General features: G+C 40.8%; 2 protein-coding genes across 2 annotated transcripts in view; both read right to left on the reverse strand.

Moving 5' to 3' along the window:
- The window catches only part of LOC112571098 (deleted in malignant brain tumors 1 protein-like), a 9,360-nt gene extending 1,377 nt beyond the window's left edge, over positions 1–7,983 (reverse strand). Inside the window, exons 1-13 of the mRNA XM_025249909.1 lie at positions 7,880–7,983; positions 6,104–6,182; positions 5,390–5,520; positions 4,990–5,154; positions 4,209–4,268; positions 3,493–3,583; positions 2,886–3,007; positions 2,554–2,718; positions 2,161–2,245; positions 1,335–1,456; positions 905–1,072; positions 649–687; positions 75–400 (exon numbers count right to left, since the gene is read on the reverse strand). Of these exons, the coding sequence (XP_025105694.1) occupies positions 75–400; positions 649–687; positions 905–1,072; positions 1,335–1,456; positions 2,161–2,245; positions 2,554–2,718; positions 2,886–3,007; positions 3,493–3,583; positions 4,209–4,268; positions 4,990–5,154; positions 5,390–5,520; positions 6,104–6,182; positions 7,880–7,931 (1,605 nt within the window). The 5' untranslated portion in view covers positions 7,932–7,983. The remainder of the gene's footprint in view (positions 1–74; positions 401–648; positions 688–904; positions 1,073–1,334; positions 1,457–2,160; positions 2,246–2,553; positions 2,719–2,885; positions 3,008–3,492; positions 3,584–4,208; positions 4,269–4,989; positions 5,155–5,389; positions 5,521–6,103; positions 6,183–7,879) is intronic.
- Positions 7,984–9,606: 1,623 nt separating this feature from the next.
- Positions 9,607–21,266, reverse strand: LOC112571100 (tolloid-like protein 2). Its single transcript, XM_025249911.1, has 16 exons — positions 20,341–21,266; positions 18,767–18,820; positions 18,290–18,380; positions 17,768–17,889; positions 17,272–17,445; positions 16,648–16,707; positions 15,870–15,960; positions 14,647–14,768; positions 14,285–14,449; positions 13,540–13,612; positions 12,876–12,997; positions 11,816–11,983; positions 11,545–11,583; positions 11,293–11,331; positions 10,686–11,012; positions 9,607–10,400 (listed from the first exon to the last, which is right to left on the reverse strand). The coding sequence occupies exons 4-16, from the start codon at positions 17,814–17,816 to the stop codon at positions 10,324–10,326; spliced, it is 1,506 nt and encodes a 501-aa protein (XP_025105696.1). The 5' UTR covers positions 17,817–17,889; positions 18,290–18,380; positions 18,767–18,820; positions 20,341–21,266; the 3' UTR covers positions 9,607–10,323.
- Between the last annotated feature and the right edge of the window lie 1,160 nt (positions 21,267–22,426).

Genomic DNA, 22,426 nt, shown 5'->3' on the forward strand with positions numbered 1-22,426 from the left:
TTATTTCTACTGTGGAGAGGAGGAAAAGAATTAAACCCTCCGAGAACGAGAAGAAAAGCGAGACAGCCTGTCACCTGCGGAGGGAGAGACTGATTTGAAGTCGGGATCAAGTCAGGTGTGAAAGCTTCATTCATGAAGGCAGGTGGGGCCGACTGAGCTGGGTACACAACACCCGGGACAGAGACAACCACCCCAATGTTAGGCTGGTAGTAATGCATGGGCGGCACGGTGGTGCTGGTGACGGTGACCGTGTTGCCGGTGTGGGGGAGGTTGCTGTAGGTGTTGAGTAATCTGGCCTGGCGTCGTTTGACGAGAAAGAAGATAAAAACGACGAAGATGACTAGGATGGACATTCCCGTCAGACTACCGACGACGATCATCACGAGAATAGTCGTCTGATCTGTTGGAGAAAAACAAAACAACTGTTGTTTTTTTTACCTGCAAGGTCTGACAACATGACACAGCGAGTCAAGCCAAACAAACAAAAACAAATAGACAGATGAGAAGCAACACCTTACTCAAAAATTCACAAGAAGCTAAACTCAAAGCGCATGCATATATACCCGTATCGCACCACTCACACAAACGCACGCATACCCACATACATGGTCACGCTACCCAGCGCGTTAGTCTAATGGATAAAATTACCTTGGCTATAGGTAGGGCTTCCTACAGTTGTTTTATAGACTGCAAGAGATACAAAAGTAAATAAAGATTATCAGAGATATTATTATAGACATGTAAAATATTCGCATTTCATTGTCTTCCGGAGTAAAAAAAAAAAAGATAAATTTCAACACACACAGAAAGGTGGGGCGGAGGCAAATATAATTTATATCTTTTAGCTCTCAGATTGATGGTAGCTGTGGCTAAAGTACTCTATTTACTAATTAGTAGCACTCACACTCAGGGTCATAGGTCACCGCTCTGTATGTAATGACGAAGCCTTTGCCAGTTTTGGAGGAGTCGGAGGTGAAGGTGAGGAAGGCGTACTGCTGGGTGGTGTACACAACATCGAAGTGCAAGCTCCCACAGTACTGACGGATCCTCCGGCCGTACAAGTAGTCTGAGGCTGAGGACAGGTAAGTCCGCGAGGACAGGTGAGAGGGGATGTCAGTAAATACAGAGGAAGAAAGGTGCTGGCATGATTATCTATTACCGTCAACGACCTTACAAATCATGTAATACTCAGATGGAGCTATTTTGTTCTGACATCCCACCCGCTCGTTATATTAGACCTGAGGATGTTTGTGACTAGTGCGTTAGTAAAAGATGTCATGAGAGTTGTCTGTCATGTCTGTCCCTCCTTCCCAGAGAAGGGGGAAGCGACGTACCGTCAAAAATCTGCAGTTTGTCGCACGAGCAGGTCGTGCACTGCTCCATGTCGACATTCAGTACCGACAGCTGCACCACGTAGCCGGCATCAGCACGTACTTGCCAGCTGCACTCGGCATTACTGCAAAGCAGACGACGAGCGGTCACTTTACGTCTTAGTAACGTTCTGAGGCCTTCGGCATCCGTGGCCATCTAAACAACACCCACACCACCCCCTAATCCGGTTACCATTTAGTTTTAAAGTAAGGTGACCAGACTTTTCGGGGGCGAAAGCGGGACACGTTCCGATGATAGTGTCGTCACCGTCAAAGAACGCCGAAAAAAGTGATTTTTAAAGACAAGCGGGATATTTGATGGACTTGCCAGAAAGCCAGTAAGCGGGACATTGGGCGTTCCGCCCGATGAGCAGGCGGGACACGAGGTCAAAAGCGGGACTGTCCCGCCTAAAGCGGAACGTCTGGTCACCTTATTTAAAGGCTTGCTTATTCCAAAAAAGAAAAGAAAACAAATAATAAGGACTTAACAGGACTCTGTCAACGATTGCTGTTAATGAAAAAAAAAATCAAAGGTATGGAGCTTCTATAAAAATTATGAAAGAAGAATAATTACATATTAAAAACTAGAAATTTGTAGATGTCTTATTTATATTAAAATGGTTAAAAAGGCAACACATTGTAAGGTTATAGGGCTTCGTCAAATCCCAGATTTATTTTTACTCTACTATGAATGCAGCCTTGACCTGAATAAACCCTTAAAAGTCGCGTCCTAATTCTTCGACGACGACGATGATGATGATTTTATGCAGTTATTTTTGCGAGATCTTACTTGGAATAATTCATAGGATAACCAGGGGAATAAATGGTTTTGGTCTCACTCGCCGAAGCTCCTAGATAAAATGCGCAGGTCCTCTCTGTGGATGACATCATGTAAAAAACATGATGGAACATAAGATAAGGTCAAATAACACGATAGAAATACAATTCCACTGTTATAACTGAACAATGACACAGTCAACAATGTTGCACAATGGCAAGATGGATAAAAGGCAAAGAAGGGCAAAACTGGACAAAACGATACAGTGGGTTAAAATAATCATATTAACCACACCATTTCCGAGAAAATACAAGACTATTTCAAATTCTTTTTTCACACTGCTGTAGGTGACGTGTGTACGTATATGCGCGCGCACACACACACACAGAAGGAAAGAGAAGGTACCGGTGCGGTCGGGTACAGCCCAGTACTCGAGAACAAAGCCCCTGCCGCTGCCATTAAAGTCGGAGGTGAAGGTGATGAACATGTCCTGTCCAGTGCTATACACGGAGTAGTTGGGCTGGATTGTTGTGCACATGCGATACAGCTCGCTGGCAGAGGACGACGGACCTGCCATGAAAAAAAAAAAAACAAACTTAGTGAAACATTGCTTCTTACAGGACGACAGGCAGTTAAATCCACCTTCGAACAAGAAAGATAGGGGCGAGGGGAGTTGTGTGCAGCGTGCAAGACTTATCATCGCAAATCATTACTTTGTGGTCGTGTGCAAGACTTACCATCGTACATGACTACTTTGTCGCAGGTACAGGTGTTGCAGTTCTCCATGGACACCTCGTGAACAAACAGGTGAATGACATTGCCCTGGTCGGCAGAGATTCGCCATTGACAGTTGCTATTGCTAAGACACAAACAACGTGGACAACATTATTTCAGGTCACATTCAGTGTACAGTAACTGCTTCAATTCAAATTCGTATTTTTATGAATTCCACACATGGAAGTTTTTGAGCACGTTATTTAATATAATATGCTAAATAAATATTATAGTACATGTATTTCAAAACATAAATTTGGTAAATCGAGCATCTTTCTGAAAGTGCCCCATAGCTTATGTAAATTATTTCAAAATGTCCACATGGCGAGCGCTTAAGAAGCCAAGTCGACCAGACATAACAGTGAAGAGAGTGTGAAAGGCCATACCAACACTTAATAAAAAAAAAAAACACACAAAGAAAGAAAGCAAATACAGTAATAACAGACTATTACATCTGAATGTGACAAGCTGTAAACATTCGAGTCGCATAACACATAAATGTCACTAATGTAAGGGACACGATGACCTCAGATGACACTGACAGATGAACTGTGTACGTAGGTAACTCACGGTGGATAATTATCTGGGTAGCCTGGAGAATAAATTAATTCTTTAGAGTTGACATCCGCATGTAGAGTAACGACACTGTAATTACAGGCAGCTTGAAAGAAAAGGAAAAATGAAAGAATTTAATTTAGTAAATACATAAGTAATATAAAATAAAAACCTTCAAACCCTAAATCAACAACATCCCATTTCTGATTACTCCTGATAATAATTTACACTAACATATAATTTAAAAAAAAGGTTATGCTACAACATCCATTTCTGATTACTGTCAGTTATACTTCATGCTAGCATAAATTAAATTTCTGTCTTTCCTTTCACATTCGTTTTTTTCTGTGCCTTTTCTCTTCCCGTCCACCAGACCTTTCGTCCACTCATGCACAAGAATGTCCATAAATATGCTCAGTGTATATTATCCCTACTTTCCGCTCGAACATGTTCAAGGGAATAGAAGGGGGAAGGGGAAGGAGAATAGATTTTTTTACGCCAAAGTCAGCAGCTAATGCTATATCACGGCAAAGCAGTCAGTCAACGGTCGCCACATGCAGAGAAAGATCGGGGTCGAGACGTGATTTGAACTCAGGCCATCAGGTTATACTCGGACAAGCGCTCAAGCGAGTGTCCAGCCACACGAGGAAGAAAATAATTTGAAAATCGTCGAAAAGATAGTATCCCGAGAGTCTTATGCAGATAAGAATGGTATTAAATGATGGAGAAACCTGTTGATGCTGTAGAGTAGGTTGGCCAGCTGGCGATGGGTGTCGTTGTGCTCAATAAAGCTGCGAGAGGAAGGATTGAATAATCATTATTTCGTCAGCAGACGTCCATCCACCTACAATTACAATACTGTAAAACAACATTAAAACCCACCTACCCACATAACCACACACACAAAATTCTCATAAGGTTTTTTGAATAATTATTTATAGACTAGTGCAAGTTCCTGATAAAGGTCGACGTAGCGACCATCTACCTCAGGGATGTCAGACTCTATCACACAGGGGGCCAAATCTCACATCATACACAAAGTTGCGGGCCGAACGTTATTATTTAAGTCCGATAACTTTTTATTGAACAGTAGAAAACTAAACTTTTTGTTATTAATTTATGTAAACAAAATCATACATTGAAACAAAAACTAATAACAAACCAAGGCTTAGCAGTTTTTGTTCTTAATTTACTTTGTCAGAAGTGGACATGTGACATCTTTTCTTGGCAACAAGTTTGTTTATGTTTGAAGTAAGTTTCTGTGTTGTGGCGATTCTCTGGATGGACTGCAAGTGTACATCAGTAAGACGACTCCTGTGTGATGGTTGGTTGATCTTCATCACAGAGAAAAGTTGGTCACACTGATATGGACTGCCAAACATGCTCAAGATTCTAGCCGCATGCAGATCATGGCAGACCCCCCAGCAATCCCCCTCCCAAAGACTCAAATGAGGTAACACGAGTGTGATGGCAGAATGAAAATATATTTTGTGAGTGACATGGGACACTGACCGGACTGCCGGTGCACGGCGCTGTAGGTCAGAGTGAAGCCGGTGCCAGTCCTCGAAGCATCGCTGACGAACTTGATGTAGAGACTGGAACCACTGCTATACAAGTCGGACATCATGGGTGAGGACGAGCACAGTCTGACGATTCTGGACGACATTTCTGACGGTCCTGATGGTGTAACATTGACTCTCAGTTAATGGATTTGTCTAAGTCCTTCTCCTTCCCTATCTTAGCTACCTGGTCCAGGTGAGATAGATGAATACATAACAGATTGTTCTGCTGACATCGCAGAAAGACAAGCGCCCACACACACATTGATATGCAGAGTCTGTTTGTTGTGACTGTTGTTACTACTCATTAGTGCTGTCGGCCACTCACTACTAAGTAAGCAGTTAGTTCTTACCGTCAAACAGCTCCAGGTAATCACAGTTACATATGCTGCCGCTACATTGTTCGATGTCTATTGTTGTGAAAACCACGTGGATGACGTAAGCAGCATCCTTTACCTCCAGCTGCCACCGGTAGAGGGCGTTGCTAAATAAACAATAGCAATCAATCGATCGATCAATCGGTTGAAAGTTAAAGATCGACTTTCTTAGTGGTTTTATTGATTGCGATGACTGTGATGTTTTAAATAAAATGGATATCAGGATTATAGCCTAGAGTTCAGAAATAATAAGTCTGACATGTACAGGGCCTCCGTTCTCTGGTTCTTCCAAGTTATCTCACGGCGTGTGCTTACATTTGTGCATATTACATATGTAAACACAAACAATAAGAACTAGGCTATGTCTTTGGATTAGGTGTCCATTGACTATTTGTGTGATCAGCTATCCGTTTTTGAAGTAAGAAGCATATGTCACTGGTTTGCACCGTACAAGACAGGTTCTTAGACTACCAGCTTTTCTATCATAATTCTTTTTTATACTTCCTACTTTCAGTTACCCCGATGTGGCTGAGTGACTTGACGGAGGTAATCAAGTTGGTAAATAAAACACGATGAGAGTCTCACAAAGTCTGGGAGGAATTTATAGTCTGTCCTAAGAAAATTCATCAGAGAAGGATAAAGTTCATTGAGGACTAGGGTGTGGTTTAATAATTATTAAAAAAAACTTACTTGGAATAGTTGTTGGGGTACTCTGGTGTCTGCATCTTGTACGGTATTCCTACTGACACCTCGTGGTACTCAGCCATGGCTGATGGGGCAGAAAAATAAGTGACCAATAACAAAAATTCAAATTCAGCATTCACAATATATAATAAAGATGCTACGCACAGCAAGTGAAGAATTATTTCCTTATGTCACTTTGGAAGACGGCTACAAAAATTACCACAGATAAGTGATATTTCTACGATTAATATTAAAATGGGCCTCCGTAACCGAATGCTCCTGTAATTTATAATTCTCCAGTAATTTGTAAAACAAAACATAACTATGAAGGAACATGTTCGAGCTGGAGACGGGGATGCAACAGACATCGAGGAGTTCAATCATCCATGAATAGAATACATTTGTCGTTCATTTAAAGCTTTCTGTTATTTCCTTTTTATACAAATTATTTGAAAGTAACAAAGCATGGCGTGTTTCGCCCACATTTATTTGTGTTATACAGTCTGTATCAATCATTTTCTCCCCATGTCGATGTGTCTGTCTCTGTCGAAAACAAAATGTTGACAGAAGTGAGGTCACTGGAACCACAGTGAAGTTCAACTGAAATCCAAAATCTGTGCTGATAGGATCGGCCACAAATTCTACATTCATAATTTTCCTAGTCCACTAAAACAATGTTGTAGTCCACCGATGGACTGAGTACTGCAAGGACCTGTACAACTTCCAGATGAAGACCGATGTCAACATCCTCCAAAGCAATCAGGCTCAGTCACATTCACAGCTATCACAAAAATAAATCCAACTTGCTAACTTTAATTCTCGGATGTGCTTCTTTAAAGGCGGAGTAAGGCAAAGGTGGCTTAGTTCTGGCAAAACCCTGGAAAGACCTACTTGAACACGTGCACGCCGCACGGGCGGTAGTTCAATACCACGCGCACAAAACACATAAACATACAACACGCAAAACACACTACACATGTGTACACTTTCATTAGACAATACATTTTAAAAGTCAACTTATATAGTGTCATTTCCTTTTGATACGAGGAAAGGTGTTAGAATGGGGGATGAAAGAAACTATGGAAAGAATGGAACATTAATAATGTGAAAAGAGAAGTAGGAGATAAAATATTCGAGGATGTTTTGATTGGGATTTTAGCTCAGTCTGTGACTTCTACACCCACCTGCAGATGAAAGTTCAGTCAGTGCGAGGAATATTGATATCTTTATGTCATAAAACTAGTATGACTATCTTTTCATAGATATGTAGACTGCAGTCCAACGCAGTTTCACCACAAAGATGCACGTGAAGTACAATGGTATTGATGCATTTAAAAAAGTACATTTTCCTATTTGATAACAGCCTTTGTATTCAAGAGCATCCGTCACTTATTGAATACTAAACGACACTCATGCTTAACAGAAATACCGACCACATTCCAAGCATACCACGCACGCACACACGCACACACAGCTTGGTGAATGATGGAGTGCTGGAGTTACTGTGGTAGCTGCCACAGTGAAAGAACCCATCTAATGAACTTGACAAATAACATATTAACACTAGAAGAAAGACTTATGTTCGCTGACTAACACATCACATGATTCCTGGCCTCCTGACAATAATAAAAATGGTGTCTGTACAGGGTGAACCACTTCAAACTAGCCTGCCTCGCCCGAGCATGTAGGAGGCGGACTACTTCCATGTGGCCCACCCCGAGTACAACAAATTTCTTAGAAATCAAAGGGACTTTCAGCGAGGGTTAAAAAAAATGGTCTCACCTCCGACTAGTCCTGCTGCTACCACAATAATCACACCATTCAAAAGTCTCATGATGCTGTGGTGAGTCGCTTGGTAAATGAACAAACTCAAACTCAGGACTGTGCTGAGTGAGTCGCGGTGCTCACAGGACTGCGCAATACGTGGACGCGTGTGAACGAGAATCTCGTTGTCAGACAGGACACAGACTGTAGCTCAGGGCAACACATCCTGGCCACTTCCCTTCTTCAGCCATCTTTTCCTGCTTCACATTGACTTGTCTTCTTTCACTCATTCTTTGTTCAATTCGCTATTTCCGTCATCGTTTGAGTAGTTTCTTTCTTTGTTTGTAGTCTCCCTCTTTGCTTCATTTGTTTGGCTTTTGGGTTTATTTATTTGTTCCTTCATTTTTTCTTTCGCTCAGTTTTTCTTTCTTACGTTATTTTATTTATGTATTTTTTAATTTGGTTTGTTTGGCGTTTTTGCTCCTTTATTTATTTATTAATTTTGTCACATGGCTGTGCTTTGCTTTACTTTCGTTGTTTGTTTGCTTTTGTTTTTGTTTCTTTGATTTTTTTGTTTGTTTGTTTATTATTTTGACCCTCCTGTCTTTATTTTTTTTCTGTTTGGTCTGGTAGTTTCGTGAACGACTGTCGTCTGCCTCCGAGTACGATGGCGGCATGTCGGAGGTGACTATCAGTACCGAGGTATCGAAGGCGATGGATGAGTACGGGGGCGGAATCGTGACTGGGGAGGTCACTCCCACGTTGTGAAAGAGGGCAGCACTTGTATAGGCAGGTCCGCTGTACATCCGGCGCTGCGTGGCGCCCTCTAGTCCCACGCCGGAAGTCACTTCGGATTGGGTCGTCGTAGCGTCGGGGGTAGTAGTTCTCACCACGAGCCTTCATTATTGGCTTTTTAGGGTCAAATCCGGTGTAAGTATGCTGTCCTTTAAAGAGTGTCGCCGTGTTCCGGTCTGCTGGTTGGTAAGACACACACACACATACACACGCACGCACACACACCCCTGTTTGCAGGCGTAAATGGAGTTGACAAAAAAAAAAAAATAAATAAAATAAATAAATAATAATAAAAAAATAAAACGTTGCAAACGGTTGCATTGTTACGTGTTGTTAGATGTGGAGACGGCATTCATCTCGATTATTCTGTCCCTTGGCCTAAGAGGATCGACTCTCCTTCATTTTGTTCTGCAGTAATCGCCCTTGACTGACGGAACTCAGCGAGTAGTCTTCGCAACGTTCTTCATTCTATTTTGTGATCTTGTTCAGCATATTAAATTTTAATTGGCTGAGATATTGATAATAAATATATATATACACACTCACTTATCAAAATTATTATTAATAAAACAAGTCAATAGAATCTGTTGTGACGATGTTTTTTCCAATGAGCGCTGATGACAGTGTACTACGTCACGCTAACAGTGTACTACGTCACGCTTGTGCACCATTCACAAGGTTGCCAGCAGTCAACACCAATCAGGTTGGTCTTTAAACAGTAATATGATAGCAAAGGACAACCGCCATATGAGTAGTGACAACCTATAATGGTTTTTTAAATGCTTGTTAAGAATTTCACTTCGGCAATAACATCTTTTACATGAATAGTGACATGCCTGCTGGCTGGCTGGCTGGCTGGCTGGCTGGCTGGCTGGCTGGCACTTCTCTCTCTCACACACACACAACAGACCCCTTGCACACGCGAGCACAAAGAGGATAGAAGACCGCAGGCTTATTATATCTTTTACCTTTTAGAATAAATAAACATAATATGTACAATATTTAGAATATATATTATATTTGTTATTTTTATATGAAAAAAAAACATCCAATAATAAAAACATGGCGGTTTGGGCAAATCGATTTGTTTACATTTAGTCAAAAGTGTGTCATGAAGACAAAACAGTCGCTAATCCATGCTGCAGTAACTGGATTCTGGCTAACATCACACCATCACACCAATATATTATACTACCGATCTAACATCGAGTGATATTTTTTCAGTATTTCCAACGGAATACATTCGGTATAGTGTGCCAAGAGACTTCGACACAAAACGTGAACTTTCTTTGTAGATTGTAAAACTGCATCTGTCTCATCTGATAACATGATGAAAATAATGATGTAATAATGAGAAAGCAATTGATGAGGTTGGACTCATGCAGCTCGGAATCCCAGCACAGAGGGGAAGAGTGAGGATGGGCGAGCAGGATAGAGAGATAAGCAACAGGGACGGATGAGTTGATAATGAGCTTGGAGGCTTGGTTGATGAGGATAGGTGAGCGATGGAAAGGTGGACGATGAGAATAATACTGCAGTTGAAGGCTAGATAAGGAAAGCAGATGGAGGAGGGGGAACTATTAAGCTGGTTTTTGCGACAAGCATAAATACAGTACATATGATAAAAATAATATTTGGTGTTTCCTGGAAAGCTTTGCATCCTCTCTTCAATGATCAAGAAAAGATTTCTGATGAGGACCTGCGGTACATTGGGCACAGAGTCTGCGAGAAATTACTGGCCTGTCTGAAAACAAATAAACAAGTAGCATTAATAGAATTAGTAGTAGTAAGTAATCCTGATGATAATGAGAAACTTTTCAGAAATCTTTTCCAAAGACTCTCTCTCTCTCTCTTCACACACACACAAATGGAGTGTCCAAATAAAAATTTGTGTCCATAGACAGAAGTAAACGTGATTTAGGTTCCTGTTATTTCTGTTGTTGTTTGTTTCTTTGTTTATACTGTAGGGAGACAGGAGAAAAGAATTAAACTCTCCGAGAACGAGAAGAAAAGCGAGACAGCCGGTCACCTGCGGAGGGAGAGACTGATTTGAAGCTCGGGATCAAGTCAGGTGTGAAAGCTTCGTTCCTGAAGGCAGGTGGGGCCGACTGAGCTGGGTACACAACACCCGGGACAGCGACAACCACCCCAGTGTTAGGCTGGTAGTAATGCATGGGCGGCACGGTGGTGCTGGTGACGGTGACCGTGTTGCCGGTGTGGGGGAGGTTGCTGTAGGTGTTGAGTGATCTGGCCTGGCGTCGTTTGACGAGAAAGATGATGAGAACGACGAAGATGAATAGGATGGACAATCCCGTCAGAGAACCGACAATGATCATCACGAGACCAGTCGTCTGATCTGTTGGAGAGAAAAAAAAAAACCCCTGTATTTTACGGGTATCGAGCAGGTTAGTGTGCGTCACCTTGCTTCCCCACATAAAGCAATATATATATTTGTTGTGAAAAACAAATCACAGACAACAAACAACACCTTACTCAAAAATTCACAGATAGCACAACTCTTCTTTCAAAACGCACTCATGGATGCACGTATCCTAATCCTGGTACTCAGATAAACGCACATACGCACATACATAAAGTTACACATGGTGTTACATTCTAATTACCGGTGTTATTACCTTTACTATAGGTAGGCCTCCCTGGTGATGTTTGATAAACTGCAATAGATACATCAGTAGATAAAGATTAGCCTTTACATGTAAAATATTTGTATTTCGCTGGCTTCCAGTGACAGAACAAATATTGATAAATTCCAACACGCACACACACACGGGGTGGGTAGGTGGTAGGGATAAAATAATTAACACTAACACTAACACTAACACTAACACCAACACTAACACTCACAATCTCATTACGGGTAGAATTACCTTCAATAGAAGAGGTGGTCCTTTTAGTTGTTTGATAGACTGCAATATATACGTAAGTAAATAAAGATTATCATAGACGTTATCGTAGACATTATCGCCGACAACTATATTCACATTTCACCTTCAAAGCAAATGTTGATAAAGTTCAACTTTCTCTCTCACACTCACACACACACGGAGTGGGGGGAATAAAACATAGTTTATTTCTTTCGTTTATTACTTTCGGTTTGATGGTAGCTGTGGCTAAAGTACTTTATTTAGTAGCACTCACATGCAGGGTCATAGGTCACCGCTCTGTATGTAATGGTAAAGCCTTTGCCAGTCCTGGAGGAGTCGGAGGTGAAGGTGAGGAAGGCGTACTTCTGGGTGGTGTACACAACATCGGAGCGCAAGCTCCCACAGTACTGACGGATCCTCCGGCCCTCCGAGTAGGCTGGAGCTTGAGGTGGACAAACATCGTGAGTGACAGCAAGTTTGTGAGGACAGGTGAGAGTGAAAAATCAAACCAGTAAGGACAGGTGAGAGTGACATGAAACCAGCAAAGACAGGTGAAAGTGATGTCAAACTAGTAAGGACTGATGAGAGTAAAGGAAGTGAGTTACGGAAGAAAATTCGGGACAGTTAAGAACGATCTCAAGACTCATATTCTTTATTGTGAGGCCATTGACCTATACAATTTGATTCGTCAGCTTCCCACACCAGGGTAACCGCGCCATTCCATTGTATTATAATATAAGCAACATAACAGGTCATATACTAAATTATACACAGTAAATAAGCGAAAAGTGTGCTATCGAAAACATGAGCATAATTATATTGCATCAACTCTTATAAGCAAATAATTATATTTTTTCATTCTGACCACGATTAACGTTTTTATTAGGCTTAAGGATGCTTATGACAAACTAGAGAGAAAACTTCTAGCTAAATTAAAATATTTTTTGAGAAATGCAAATCTAAACACATTTTGTTAAAATTGTAGAGTTCAGAAAACTAACTGGTTGACAGTTGTACACATGTACACATGTTGGGAGAAATAACCTGATGATCGAAGCAGCAAGGGAAATAACTGTGTTAAGCTGATATAGGAGAAGTTAGGGCTGAGTTGTCTTTTTCAGCAAAAATAAATCTTTTAAATAATAACCTAAATAACTGATTTTATTCGTGGTGGCTAAACTGAAAATTCATTACAGTATATCCTCTCTCTCTCTCTCACACACACACGCACCAACGCAGTGTGAACGAAGTTGTCTGTTAGTAAAAAAAAAGATGTCACGAGAGTTGTCTTTCATGCTTGTACCTCATCCCCAGGGAGGGGAGGGGAAACGTACCGTCAAAAATCTGCAGTTTGTCGCAGATACAGTTGGTGCACTGTTCTATGTCGACATTCAGTACCGACAGCTGCACCACGTAGCCGTCGTCAGCACGTATTAGCCAGCTGCTGTTGGCGTAACTGCGAAGCAAACAATGATCAGTCTCATTATGTTTCAGTCATGTTTTTGTGCTTTCGGCATTCAGGCCATCCAAACACCCCCTTCTCCCGCTTACCCCGGTTATCATTCAGTTTAACGAGACTTTCCGAAAAAAAAAAAAAAAAAAGGTGGTGGTGGTGGGGGGGACCAAGAAGGGACTTAACAGGACTCGAGCAACGATCAAAGGTATGGACTTACTACAATAATATAAAAGGGGAATAAACAGATACTAAACACTAGAAATTTGTTTTGTGCGTCTTATTTACATTAAAATAGGAAGCAAGTTTGGGATGATGGAGCTTCTCACCCTCCCCGTTTGTTATTCATCTTTACACCACTCGACCTTAACGAACCCGCGGAAGCTGCGACGTAATTCCATAGAATCATAGATGATATACTAGAAAAAGTCTTTGGTGATTTTTCGACCACTACAACTACAACAACTACTACTGCGACGACGACGATGACGACGACGACGATGATGATGATGATATTTTATGTAGCTCTTTTTGTGAAAACTTACTTGGGATAATTCACAGAAGTCCACGTGTAATAAATTGTCTTGGTCTCGCTGGTCGACGCTTGTAGGTATATCCCTAACAGAGCGTGACATAATGTGAAATAACATGATCGAACATACTCGAACGTGACATAAGATAGAACATGATGGAACGTGACAGAGCGTGATAGAACGTGATGTAATGTGAAAGAACATGAAACATAACAGAACTGATAGAAAATAGTAAATCATGATTGAAAATGGCAGAATACGACAAAAGCCATAGCTGTGATCCGACATACCGTGAAAACCGTGAAAGCCCCAAGTGGAACAAAATGCAAGAACAAGACAACCACATTAGTCTGACAGTGTCCGATAAAGATGAAGATGTGAAAGGAGAAATAAAATAAGTAGAGGTGTTTTCTTACAGAAGAGACATTACACAACCACGTTGTAACCGTTTTGCAACAATTACACAACTGTAACTGAACAATGAATAGTGTAGAATGTTACACAATTACAAAATAGGTTGAATGCCCAAAAAGAGGAAAACTGGACAAAGTTATACAGCCGGTTACAATAATCTGCCATATCAACCACAGCATCTCCGACTCAAAAAAAAAAAAAAAAAAAAAAAAAAAAAGGCTTGATCAAGTTTTTTCACATTGTCGGAAGTAGCTTGTATACGTATATAAAAACAATGAAGCAAGCAAGTACACACACGCACGCGCGCCCACGCACATCCAACCAAGAAACAAAGATAAGTTACCGCCTCTGTCCAATACAGCCCAGTACTCGAGAACAAAGCCCTTGCCGCTGACACTGGAGTCCGAGGTGAAGGTGATGAACATGTTCGGTCCAGTGCTATCCACGGAGTAGTTGGCCTGGATTGTCATACACAAGCCGTATAGCAATCTGGCAGAGGACGACGGACCTGCCATGAAAAATAAACTTAGTGAAACATTACTACCCACAGGACAATAGGCAGTTAAAGACACCTCCGCACGAAGACGTTGGGGCGAGGGGAGTTGTGTGCCGTGTGCAAGACTTACCATCGTACATCATTACTTGTGGCCGTGTGCAGGACTTACCATCGTACATCATTACTTTGTGGTCGTGTGCAATACTTACCATCGTACATGACTACTTTGTCGCAGGTACAGGTGCTGCAGTTCTCTATGGACACCTCGCGAACAACCAGGTGAATGACATTGCCCTGGTCGGCAGAGATTCGCCATTGACAGTTGCTATTGCTAAGACACAACGTGGACAACATTATCTCAGGTCAGATTCAGTGTACAGTTCAAACTGATGCGAATGATTTTTATAAATGCCACAAATGGAAGTTTTTGTTCACATTATGTAATTTAATGTGCTAAATAAAATTTTGTACTTAGGAAAATTCTACTACATATATTTCAACACATAAATTTCGTAAAATTAAGCATATTTCTGATAGTGCTCTAGAACATTATCACTTGTTTATGTATATTATTTCAATATGTCCACATGGCGATGCCTTAAAACTAAACAAGCATGAAATGAAAGGTCTACTGGGTAGCAAGTATTTTCTTGTTCATAGCTCAGAGCAGGATACCATCATAATTATAAAGAAATTAAATTCACGGCGCCACATTTTTCCTAATTAACATATGGTCTCAGCTCTTATACTGGCTGACAATACACGTGTCCTTTATACAATCGTGTCTGTGTTGGGGATCTTTTTCTGTGCATAGTAATATATGAACGCGTGCATCTTGAATTAAAAAAAAAAACCAAAACAAAACACGGGTGGTATTCACCTCGATCTTTTTCGTTGACCTTTAACAAGTTGTTAGAAAAGAAAGGTTGCTCCTCACTAGCCCTTTGAGCTTAAAGTTGCTAGTAAGTTAACACTATCATTATTTATTACAAAAGAAGGGGTGTTTGAGTTGTTGTTGTTGTTGTTGTTGTTGTTGTTGTTGTTGTTGTTAATTTGCTCGATAAAGTACAGTGGGTTGGCTACATTTCTGAAGGGAAGGGCGCAGCCAGCTCCAAGATGCTCACCACAAATTGCCATAGCAACAAGAATATTTTTGTGGCTTCATGACGATTGGATCTTGAAATGATCACTGGAAATAACCCTACACTCGCGTCGGCACCTTGGTCGACTAAAGGTGAAGAGAGTGTGGAAGGGCATACAAACAATAAAAACACACAAAGAAAGAACTAGTAATAACAAAATGCGACAAGCTGTTGAACTGTCGAGTCACATAACACATAAATGTAACTGATATAAGGGACATGATGACCTCAGATGACAGATATAAGGGACATGATGACCTCAGATGACAATGACTGAAGAGGTAACTCACTGTGGATAATTATACGGGTAGCCTGGAGAATAAATCCTTCCTTTAGAGTTGAGAGCCGCGTGTAGGTTAGTGACACCGAGCTGACAGGCAGCTTGAAAGGTGAGAAGTTACTAATGCATAATTAATGCATTTAAATATACGATGTAAAATAAAAACCTTGACAGCTTGAACCAACATCCCATTTCTGATTACTACTAAATATATTTCTGTAATTATAGTAATTATATCACTAACAAATATTTTAAAACGTTATGTTATAGCTTTCAATTTCCGATTACTCTTAATACTTTATATTAACAAATGAGAAAAATATACTACAACATTTAATTTCTGCTTACTAATAATTAAACTTCCTATTAACATATAATTAAATTTTAATTTTTCCTTTTGCCTTCGTTTTTCTGGTATTTCTTTCTTTCTGTACCTTTTCTCTAACCCCACCCACCAGCCCTCGCACACACATGCACTTAAAAGTACATTTCTATACACAACCTGTGTGTTTTATCCCCCTTTCCCGCTCACAACTGTCTAGTGTGGGTAGGGGTAGGGGAAGGGGAGTAGATTTTTTTTACTTAACATCAGCAACTAAAGCAGTCAGTCAAAGGGCGCCACATGAAGAAAAAGATCGGGGGTCGAGACGAGATTTGAACTCAGAACCTCTGGTTATACTAGTTCTAGTGACGGACACAGCTCTGTGCCCAGCCACACAGAGGGAATTGTTTTTAATCTTGGGGAAGAGTTGTGAAAAGCTGTGTATGGTATTAAATGATGGAGCAACCTGCTGAAGCCGTAGTGGATGGTGGCCACCTCGTGGTGGGTGTCGTTGTTCTCAATGAAGCTGCAAGAGAAAGGATTGCATGTGATTGTTTCGTCAGCAGACGTGCAGCCACACACTCCTACATTAAAAATATATAAAAAAAATTATTACATACTCACCACACACACACACACACACATATGTCTCTTCCAATACGGCTTAAGTGTCCAACGGATTCCTATTTTCTTGTCTTCTGTTGTTTGTTTTATAAGCAAGTCTATGCCCAGTATAAACAGGAACGGTGAGATGTGGACCACTCATAGTCTGACCTCTACCCCTTGATCTATCCTGACATGGGTGACACTGCCAGGAACTGGAGCTCCCGTCAATAATATTACATATATTATAGTTGTAAGGGTCATCGAGACAAGCATGCCCCCTGAACACAGCAGGGTGGGGGTCCAACAGGGGGAGACACCATCTAGCGCTCATACAAAGCTTGCCACTTTATCTGCTTATTTAACTTATTATAATATAAATCATCTGAATGTATGGTGTGTTTTGCGAAAATTTATTCGTATTACACAGTATGTATCAATTATATGTCGATTTGTCTGTCTCTGTCTCTGTCTGTCGAAAACTTACAAAATGTCGACAGAAGTGAGGTCGCTGGAACCGCAGTGAAGTTCAACTGAAATCCAAAGTCTGTGCCGATAGGATCGGCCACAAATTCTACCCTCATGATAGTCCCAGTGCTGTGGACCTTTCCAGGGGAGAAGTTGCACAGATTTTGCAAAAGAGTGGCGTTGCTCTGGATCCCTGAACACGGAGTATAACAATGGAAAGACTTGATTAAAAACAAAAGTAGAGTTTTAACTAAGTTAGTTGAATAATTTTTATCCAACTTCGCTGATACATGACTTTATTAAGAAATGTGTAGTGCATTCTGGTTGGTTTAGACTGGTTAAATTGTCTACAAAAATAACTTACAGAATTATTCGGCTCATTTTGATTTTATTATTTTTCTCAGCAGTTAACATAAGTCTATGACAAAGTAAAAAGAGCCTTAAACCAGAGAAAATCAGAGTTTCGTTTTCAAACATGTACACAAAACACTACAAGTCTGGGTGAAGTCCCCTACCGTCGTACAGGGCCAGAAAATCGCAAGAACAGTTGATGCAGCTCTCCATCCTGAGGTCAACCACTGTCACCTGGATGACGTAGCCGTCACTGGTTGATATGGACCAGATGCACGCCTCAGAGCTAGGACAGGTGAAGATAAAACCCAGAGCCATCTATAAGTGTCAGTCTGTCTTTGTTCGGTTTAACTTGCCACGAATTTAACAATTTATTCGATACGAAGAAATAATAATCAAATAGGAAGATTTTTAAATTTCTGCCCAGAAAGCTTAGTGTTGGGTTTTGTTTGTTTGTTTGTTTGTTTGTTTGTTTGTTTGTTTGTTTGTTTGTTTGTTTGTTTTGTGTGTGTGCTGGCGTGCGTGTGCTCTTACATTTATGTGAATGTGTGACAGTAGTAACAGAAGTTTCTTATTTTGTGATAGAAGGGTTTCATTACATTGTAGGAAATGCACTAAGCAAACTATAATTCGTGTAAAACATTAAAGTGGTATGAACTCGGCCATCTGAGGATAAGAATTCATACTTGGGGTAATGGTTGGGGTAGTTTGGGGAGTATATTACACCAGTTACTCCAGGAGTGGCCCGCAGAAATGTTGGTCCGCACGAAGACGAGGCTGCAAAGAGAGGGAGAGCTGATATCTTAGACACAGTTTGTCTGTTTATTAGTTTGTCTGTCTGTCACTTTGGCAGTCTTTTTGTCGTTATTTCTTCTCCCAACGTCACTCACAAGTTCCTTCTAATTTTTTTTTTTTTCTTCTTGTTGTACTATTCCTACAGGAAATATTCATTACGACTAGTAAATTATGTGATTTTTTTTTTACATAATAGTTGTTGAAAACCCTTGTGATACCGAAGATTTTTTTTAGATTAGTATTTTTATAACTAATCACACACAAAAAATATTTTGTTTGAATTCTGTCATCTAAGAATAAATCCAAAAAAATCGTTATTGACATGATCTAAAACCAAAACAAAACAAAGCAAAAAATATTAAGCTTACTATTGGTAAAATTCCATCCTGGAGTTGTCGTCCATTGACTGACTGTAAAGTTAGCTGTAAATAAGCATCGCATACAACATGCATAAGGCTTAAATTCATCTTCTCCGTCTTTGAGAAAGAAAGAATGAAAGAAAAAGAGAGGAAGAAAAATGTATCACTATCCATCAATGTCTTATATCTCAGATCTCGAACCTTCTTCGACCTACGAAAGACGCAATTTTTTGTCACGTGATCGGTCCTAGGTCGTGCCGGACCTGGTGTCCCTTTCTCCTATCTTTTTCCGCCATTGTAGTATAGGACTTCCTGTATGTTCTGTACTGGCACGGAGCTTTTGAAATATCTGAAGCCATTCAGAGATCCAGGAATTTGTCTACAGGGTTTCAAGTGCTCATTCCCAGAGCGATTTTAGACATGAGTGATGCACGTGCAAATCTTTATCTCTCTCATCATTTCTCTCTCTCTCTCTCTGACCCCAACCCCACTACACACAGCTTCTAATTGTAGAGCCCTACCCTGGTCCTTTAGACAAGCTAATTATGCGTCCTTTTGATCAGAAGGAAAGGTGTTAGTGGTTAAGTATGGAGGAACAAAACTATACAAAATTAGAAAATAAATAACCCGAAGAAAGAAATAACAGAGAAATATAGAAGAAAATTTTGAAATCGAATTTAATTCAGTCTCTGACTTCTACACCCACCTGCTGATGAAAACTCAGTGCGAATACAACCAGGTCAATATTGATACCATCCTTTCATAAGAAAAGTATGATTGTATATGTAAAGATATATATATATATAGAGAGAGAGGTTGCAGTCCAACACAGTTTCGGCACAAAACTGCACGAAAAATAGAAGTGTATTGATATATTAAAAAAATTATACATTTTCACCATTTGATAACAGTCTTTCTATTACTGTCACTGTGAATGTAAAGTATAAAGCCATAAAATTGTCCTAGATGATATGATTAACTGAAACATTTCTGTAAAAACATTGAGTTTAAAACGATTGTATACTTGACAAAGTCCTGAAGGTAGGGTAAGTCTTTTTACTGTCAGCCATCTGAAGGGAGAGCTCATGTAGTCAGTTCTGAATACTAGGATTTCCAACTAGCGAACTTATAAAATACTGACCATTTTTGTAAATACGAGCCACTGCACTGAAATGTTATTACAGTAACATCAACAGTAATTCCATGCAGAATCAAGAGCATCATTCACTTATTAAAAATACTAAAGCAACAGTCATGCCCAAAGGTACAAAAACATTTAACACATTCAAAGCATCACACACACGAGCTTGGTGAATCATGGAGTGTTGGAGTTACTGTGGTAGCTGCCACTGTGAGAGAACCCAACTAATAAACTTGACAAATAAGTCATTAACACTAGAGGAAAGACTAATGTTAGCTGACTAACACATCACATGATTCCCTGACATCCTGACAATAACGAAAATTGTTTCTGCACACGGTGAGCCACTTCAAAATAACCCGCCTCGCCCCAACATACCCATCGAGGCACAACAACTTCAAATGTCTTCGGAATGAAAGAGAGGGTTTAAAAATGGCCTCACCTACGAGTAGTGCCTGCTGCAACGACAATAATCACACAACTCAAAAGTCTCATGATGCTGTCGTGGGCCGCTTGGTAAATGAACTCACTCAGACTCAAGGCACCTCACGACTGAGGGTGAGTCGCGGTGCTCACAAGATGCGCAGTTCAGAAGCTTGTGTCCCACCACGATAACACAGGTTGTCAGACATGACACAGACTGTATCATGGTCAACACATCCGGGCCACTTCCCGGCTTCATCCATCGTGTCCTGCTTCGCACAGTTGCGTCTTTCCCTCAGTCTTTCTTTTATTCTGTTTCCTTCTTTCATTTATTTCTTCTTCGTTCGTTTTCTTGCTTGTTATTTTTTTTCTCGTTTCTTTACACTTATTTACTTTTATTAGTTTATTTCTTATCCGAAACATACACACGCATGTCAATTTTAAGTTCGATCAGAGTGCATTGATACTTCGGAGGACTGTTATAATGGATGTGATCAGATGAAGTGTGAACTGTGATATTCCCTCTTCTTACTCTCCCACGCAGACAGAGCGCCGACTGTAGAGGAGGCAGGAGGACAGGAGGACAGGAGGACAGGAGGAGTGAGGTACAGTAGCCAGACTGCAAGCATTCATTCCGTTCGTGAACGACTGTCGTCTGCCTCCGAGTACGATGGCGGCATGTCGGAGGTGACTATCAGTACCGAGGTATCGAAGGCGATGGATGAGTACGGGGGCGGAATCGTGACTGGGGAGGTCACTCCCACGTTGTGAAAGAGGGCAGCACTTGTATAGGTAGGTCCGCTGTACATCCGGCGCTGCGTGGCGCCCTCTAGTCCCACGCCGGAAGTCACTTCGGGGGGAGCCGCGGTAGCGTCAGGGGTAGTAGTTCTAGCGCTCAGCGGCGGGAAGCGCCTTTCCTGTCGTCTTTTGATGAAAGCTATGACGATGCACGTCACAAAGAAGAAAAGCGTGAAGAAGACTAAGTAGATGGTGAGTGCGACAGCTTTGTCTTCTTGACAGTTGTGCATGTCTTCGCTACCTGCACACGAAATTAATTAAAATAGCTTTTATTCCTTTCCTTGTTATATCTAAGCTTCTAAGAAGAGTTTGCTTATCAGATAATTTTATGTTCAATGTTTCTGTTTTAAGACAGAAACTGATCTATACAGGTCTTGTGTTGAGGTTGAGGGAACTGGCGAAAGTTTACCTTTTTTCGTTGTGTTTGTTGCGTTCATCGCCATTTGGATGTCTACAGTTCAGAGCCGAAAGCTGTAATAACAATGAAGAATTAGTAGAATACAGAATAATTTAAAAACAAATTAAGCACTTAATGTTTTTGAGTACGATCCTTGAATGTTGCATTAGTATTTAAGCCGTGATTGTGTCTGCACATCTGTTTTACTCTAGAAATGACGTAGCTTCTCTCTAAAAATTACGTCATTTAGGCGGGTTACGTCATTTAGGCGGGTTACGTCATTTACGCGGGTTACGTCATTTACGCGGGTTACGTCATTTAAGCGGGTGCAGATGGGAGCTTAGGCTTGTGTTGACTGTGAGGTGTGATTGGTTGTGGTGTGTCAGATGACGTGACTGGCCAATGGAACGGGGGCTGCGACAGAAAGATCGAGATGCAAGCTCAGCGTTGTTGGCTAAAAACTTCTGTGTAGTGTCATCAGCGTCTCGGTCTTTCGCATGCAGCTCTTGTGAAGTAAAGTTGTCTCAAAGCTGTCTAAGTTCTTCACTTCAACACTGCCTGAGAAGTGTGTCGACTTCAACAGTTGACTTCAGAGGTTACATTTTCTGTAATGTGTATGATCTACTTGGTAATAATTAATAACGTTCTCTTAATGCACTAAATTGCCTTGAGTTTTCCTCCATTGGGTTTATGCGTGCTTGGGGGCTCGAGCTAATTAAAAGTGTTAATTTATAAGCAATTTAGTGTGGTAGCACGCGGCAGATGTCGACGGGGTTTGGTGGGGCTATCGACGGTGTATTAAACCGGTGACAGAAATCATACCCCTACCAAATCTACGGACTCCTGCCCCAGGGTTTACGACAATAAGCAATCAGGACAGGGACTGTTATCTCCTTTTTTAACACTAACG

Source organism: Pomacea canaliculata, linkage group LG8, assembly GCF_003073045.1.
Source record: "Pomacea canaliculata isolate SZHN2017 linkage group LG8, ASM307304v1, whole genome shotgun sequence".
NCBI classification, from domain to species: domain Eukaryota; kingdom Metazoa; phylum Mollusca; class Gastropoda; order Architaenioglossa; family Ampullariidae; genus Pomacea; species Pomacea canaliculata.